This window comes from Pygoscelis adeliae, unplaced genomic scaffold (genome assembly GCF_000699105.1).
Source record: "Pygoscelis adeliae isolate BGI_AS28 unplaced genomic scaffold, ASM69910v1 Scaffold222, whole genome shotgun sequence".
NCBI lineage: Eukaryota > Metazoa > Chordata > Aves > Sphenisciformes > Spheniscidae > Pygoscelis > Pygoscelis adeliae.
Genome location: NW_008824309.1, coordinates 13,497 through 19,582, shown reverse-complemented (window position 1 = coordinate 19,582; position 6,086 = coordinate 13,497). Strand labels below are relative to the sequence as shown.

The 6,086-nt window shown below is 35.2% G+C and overlaps 1 protein-coding gene across 1 annotated transcript in view; it reads right to left on the bottom strand.

Annotated features, from left to right (window-relative positions):
* The window catches only part of ACMSD (aminocarboxymuconate semialdehyde decarboxylase), a 25,942-nt gene extending 20,308 nt beyond the window's left edge, over positions 1 to 5,634 (bottom strand). Inside the window, exons 1-2 of the mRNA XM_009318917.1 lie at positions 5,578 to 5,634; positions 2,175 to 2,219 (exon numbers count right to left, since the gene is read on the bottom strand). Of these exons, the coding sequence (XP_009317192.1) occupies positions 2,175 to 2,219; positions 5,578 to 5,634 (102 nt within the window). The remainder of the gene's footprint in view (positions 1 to 2,174; positions 2,220 to 5,577) is intronic.
* Between the last annotated feature and the right edge of the window lie 452 nt (positions 5,635 to 6,086).

The following is a 6,086-nucleotide window of genomic DNA, read 5'->3' as shown; positions in this document are numbered from 1 at the left end:
CTGCTTAGACTCAGATCTGAAATTTCAGCATCATGTTTGTTTGCTCCTCATTCTCGGTCCCAACCTTCATATTCTGTGGTCCTTTTTCATAAATGGTTGTTAGGCATTTGACAGCATAGCCTTGCACATTATAGAATGACAACAGTGTGTATATCATTAGGTTGCAATAAATAGACACAGTGTTTTATCCATTTTATCAGCTTTTTTCAGTTAATATATACATATATACAATCACAAAGAAGTATGATTTTGCAAAGTGACAAGGCGATGAGGGAATATCTAGTTCCACTGAAACTAAGAGGCATTATATATTTAAATACCTTGGTTACCTGGAAGATGCAAGTCTTGCTTCTCTAAAGACAATAAAAGTTGAATCTCCACAGAGAATGAATGAATTAGCCAAGTCACAAAAAGAAACAATGAAGAAGATTGGGTACTATTTTCTTTATAAGATCACCCAGATAGAGAGAGGCACTGCCACCCTGAAAATGCTAAGTACTAAATCCTTCTATCACTTATCACTCTAGTTTTCAGTATAGAATTCCTATATTGAGATCATGTCTGAATTTCAGAAGACAGAGACAGATTAACCCTTGTAAAACAATGTGCATACAGCCTGCCATTATATAACACAGCTGGGTTTAGCCAGTTATTTGCACTCTTCACATGCTGTAGATAGGTTATGTGCTGACACTGTTTGTTGTTCATGCTCTTAACTTTGCATCTTTTGTCTTGCAGCTTACTATATCCAAATTGTTCCTTCTGCTTTTATCTACACAACCTCCATTGTCTTCATATTTTTTCCTTCATTATCTGGCTAATACTTCGCATTGCTTTTATCCCTTCCCTATCTGTACAACTCGCAACATTCCTGTGGTAGGCAATTACAGATGAAGTTTTTCAAGTTAGGACAGGTACCTATGAAGTGAGGTGGAAGGTGAACTGAGGTCTCCTGAGACCTCTTTTTAATGCCATCTTTCTAACCTCCCTCCTTCCGGAGGCCAGTGCCATTTGCAGTGACAGGCTCTCCAAAAGATTCCTAGGAGTGGGGAGCTGACAGATCACAGGAGGAAGCTGGCTTCCTGTGACAGTTGTTTGAGATAGACAGGGATATCTGAATGCCAAAGTTGTTATATGGTAACAGAGGTAACATCTTTAAAACTAGCTGGTACAGTTAACCTACATAGTAATGTACAAAGGGAATTATTTTGCCGTAGCAGCCTTACCTCTCTTAGGTCCTTGTGCCCTCCTGTAAAAAAAGCACTAATACTGGTAATTTTTTAATGCTCTTCTCAAAAGATAAACTGCAACATTTTGATCTTGCTCTCAGAAGTTTTACATTGTTGTGTCACTGTGAATGTCACTGAAATTACTGCCAATTTGCTCTACCCTGAGTAAGATCAGAATCAAGCCTTTAAGAAACCAGTTCTGTCCCTGTCAGAGTAAATACATGTATTCTGCTAACTTCAGTACCAGCAGGATGGATTCTGAATGCTGATGGACTGTTAGTATAGACTCATGGCATCTGGAGATATGTTGTTCCAGTTGTACTAATGTAGCTCAGAAATGCCTTTGCAAAGTTAATAGAGTGGGCAGTGATAGAAAGGTGAAGTAAAATCAGACCCAGTCTGCCTTTTACTTGCCAATAAACCTCAGGCTCCTACTTTTCTACATAATGGTCCCCAAATCTATGGATTGTCCTTATTGTTCTGCTACTTGTTCTCCTTGTCATGAGGTTACAGATTTTTAGAGAATTTCACATCTGAGTTCTTTAACTTTTATTAAAATACCAGGTCCTTTTGGTTTTGCTTCTTATAAAGACGACTGCATTTAACTAAAAAAAAAAAGATCTACATGTAATCTGCTTTAGGTTGACCTATCTTATTGAAAAGAATTCCTTAGAGCTATCCATTCCAAGTGTTAAAATGAGATGATGATGAAAAATGGATACTGGTTCATACACGAGAATGTGAGTTTCACCTCTCAAGCAAAATGTTCTACTGAGGTATATTAGGACACGGAGTGATATTACTTCACAGAATATAGACCTCTAGAGAAATCTGTATCAAAGACATAGCCAATCTTATTGCCACTTTGCTTTTTAATAGATTTACTGTGAGTTTGTATTCCTGACGACAACGCAAGATCAGCTTAGAGCACCAAACAGCCCAAACCTTGCAGTGATGATCCAGCTGTACCCATCCACCATATCCGTACCTCTGTGAAAGAAAGAAGAAAAAGCCAGTGCTAGTTAGCACTCTGCAATAATAATAAAAATCTCAGTTCTTACAATCCAGCAGTACCTTATTCAGGAGAAACACTTATGCATATGCTCAGCTTTGAGCCTACAAGTAGCCTGACTGACTTCAGCAGAAGTGCTGAAGTTTAACTGGACTGGACTAATGGTGTTTGTAGTTCTGAACTTTTAGCTCCCAGTTCAACAACATTTTTAAGTAAGTAAGTCCTACAACTGATTTCAAAGTGCTTAAAGTTGTTTACTATATTGAGGTTCTAACTGGAATGATTTTAACACAAAAAAATTAAATCAAGCATTTGGCAATATGAAAATTGAGCTGACAATTTTCCAATCTGTGATCAGTTAATCATTTGCACAAAGATGTATTGATTCCACTTTTCAGCTTCCATGATTCAGCAGCAGGACTGAAGGTCAGTCTCTTGCCTATTAATATTTAAACAACCAAGAGAAGCTAAAAAGGAAGCTTAGATACTCATTGATTCTTCCAGAGAGATTCAAAATTGCTTATGCAAAAAACCCCAAACCTACAAAGATGCTGATTTCCTTTTATTTTCATAAATTATCAGATTACAAATAAATGAAGTCTTGAAATATCATAATAGACTGAAAACAACGCCCAGAATTCCCATTTTTCTGTAATGAAACATTTCAAAGGAAACTGAGTAAAAGCAGGCGTATCTTTCACTTTCACTGAAGTGTAAACAATTTGAATACAGTCCTGAATTTCCTGTGATAACAAATCATTACTTAATGCCACTGTGAGCTTTCCCAGAGTAGGTGTGCAGGGCCAAGCCTCCTGACTTCAGCCAATCAGAGATGCTAATGACTGAGGCTATGTATGTTTTATTTAGCTATGTTTAGCTATGTATATTTTATTTAAATTTATAAATTTATAGGGTTTTTTATATATATACACATGTTTAAATTTAGGGAACATTTTGTGAATGACACCTAATAAGAACTGTAAGTTTTCACTAGCTCCATGCTAATTGCAATTGTAAGCTGTGCAGAAAATGAGGACCTTAAAGGTGCTCAAGGAGCATTTAGGCAATAGAGAAACTCACTGGTCTATTTTTGAACTTACTTTCTTCTTTCTTCCCCTCAGTTATTAGATGGATGTATTGACAGTCCTTATTTCATTTATTTCTATGAATTTTTATACTTATTATGGGTTCCTAAGCTCTTAAATAAGTATCTTGACAATAGAATTTTCTAGTCATAGGTTCAAGGTTCAGTATTTATAAGGCTGAAAAAGAAAGAAAAGTTTAGCACTATGTGTGCATGTTAGGATTGCTTCATTGGTTTTCCATCCATGAGATGCAGAGAACTATGTTAATGGCTTGAATTTCCAGAGGACTCCAGGGAATTCTGAGAGTTGTTTTCTATTCTGGGCCCATTAATAAACCATTGAGTCGCTCAATCTTTAGAATAGAGGAAACAAAAACTAGCAGGTGGAAATTAACTTTTAAAAATTTGGTATTTGCCTCTTCATCAGTGTTTAAATAAATGCAACACTGACCTATAGGGTCTAACAGTAGTGTATTCAGCCCTGATGTACGTCCGTGAACATCAAGGGATTCTTGGAGTGATTTTATCTCAGTGAATTTATTGCCCTTTTAAAGTATATACAGAAAAAAAATATCTTTTAAAATTATGTAAAATCAGAATGAAGGAATTTTATAGGTCTTTTTATAGGGATATTGCACAAACAAGGACAACAAAATCTGAAAGAAGCAAGAGTAACCTGTCTTTGTAGTCTGGATATTTAAACTCCTATCCATTTAAAACAGACATAATTGTTCTAAAAAATGTGTCATCTCACCTACATTATCCAGTGTATATGTGTTTTTCATTGAGGAGCTCTTATAATTACAAACAGGAAGTTCAAATAGATGTTTAAAAAGAAGTTCCGAGGTAAATGAGGAAACAAACATTCCTTTCCAGGACGTTTTATGCATAACTATGTCATTTTTCACTACTAATGAAGAAATAATTCTATGTATGTTCTTAATGCCAGGTTTTCTCATGGCTTTTTTCTAATATGCTGTTTACATTTTCCAGCTGCTCTCTAGCTAATATTGAACTGATACTGGACTGCTTAAAATCAGAGAAACACAGAGCTAATACAAATGAAACACTTACCTGAGAGTTTGCCATCATCAACCTCAAAATAATTAAGTGAAAGAAATGTACGGTGTAAAACAAAGTTTCAGTTAGTGTGTCAGATGCCTAAGAGCATGGCTGAAATAATGGTATTCTTTTGTTGTCAAAGACAGGCACAATGAAATCAAGTGGTTCCATACTACTGTCAGACACAGGGAATGTTCATTCAAACTACAACCAACACAGAATTACAATAAGGAAAGAAGCAACAATGCAGGTCTTCTCTTTTCTACTCTGACTTTTTATCATGAACGGAAACATTAGAGAGTTATAAAAAATAGCTATCCTGGAAATCTGAATGCAATTTTTAATTGCAAATAATTTTATACATATTTGTGTATAAACTATATATAAATATAGGTTTGTGTGATCTTTTTCAGTACCCTTTGTAGCATTGGAGCGATCCCTTATGAGTCAAAAAGTGAAAACCTAGTGACATTTTCCATTCTCAAATGCTTTTCACAGGATCGTGAAAATTATTACAGACAAGAACAAATTTATGTCATTGAATAATAACAATAATACCATGCAAAGATTCAAAGTTAAGACAAGTTGACTTATAGCTTCAGTGTTCTGACAACTGAGATTTTCTATTTTTAATACAATATGCTACTTCTTTCCAGTAACTGAAAAAATAACAGGTATTAGTAAAATGATGATCATCATCAATTAACCATACTTAGAGTGACCCCACTCCTATTGAAGTTAATGACTTTCATGCCTGTGGGTGTAAGAGGTGAATGAATTTTGTCTTAGGTAACATTAATCTTCTCTAATATTTGCTTATTTCTCTTATTTAAAACAAAAGTGAATACCATTTGGGAACCTGACAGCTCTGTTTTTATCAAGAAAGTGGAATTTACGCCTCATCATTTAACAATTTTAGGTCTCACAAAAAACCAAGCAAAAATATAAGAATTGCTTCAGACTAAATAAAGAGTGGGGAACAGAGCCCAGTTGTCCATCCTTTTCTTACTGGGACTCTTGCTTTGCAAAGTAATGCAATACAAATATCTTAAAGCTGAAAAAAAAATCAAATTAGACAAAAACCTAGAGATATTTATAACAGAACCCTTCATTCATTGTTCTTTCAAAAATTACATTGGTAGAAATGGTTGCTGACAACATAAGACACTAAATATTTAAACTCTTATTACCTTTTTCAGGTCAGGCCATTCCTTAGGTAGAATGTGGCTATGAATATCAATTTTCATTTTTGCAGTATCAAAGGAGAAATACTCTTTCAATGAAAATGTTTTATGTGTAATTGCTACTGTCCTTCCTGTCCCTGGTTTAGCAGGTTATTAACTTCGGCTGCTGTTCAGATCCACCTGCTGTCTTATCAGAAGAGCTCGGTACAGCGGCCAACCAGGGAGCCTAAATCCCAGAGGAGTGGCTCTCTAAAAGAACAAAGGCTTCTAGCAGAAAGTCCCTGTTAATGCATAAACTACAGCTGACTGAGGGCACAGGGAAAATGTATGTTCATATTAGCACTATGAAGGGATTTATTTTACACAGAATCTAAAATGCAAGCTCGTTTACAGTTGAAAACCATTCAATAAAATTGAATTAGAATAAATGTATTAAACATACTGACTTGAATTTCCTCCTTCCTCCCTCTTAGATTCTGAAATAATTTGTAGAGAGCACATAATATACCCTTAGT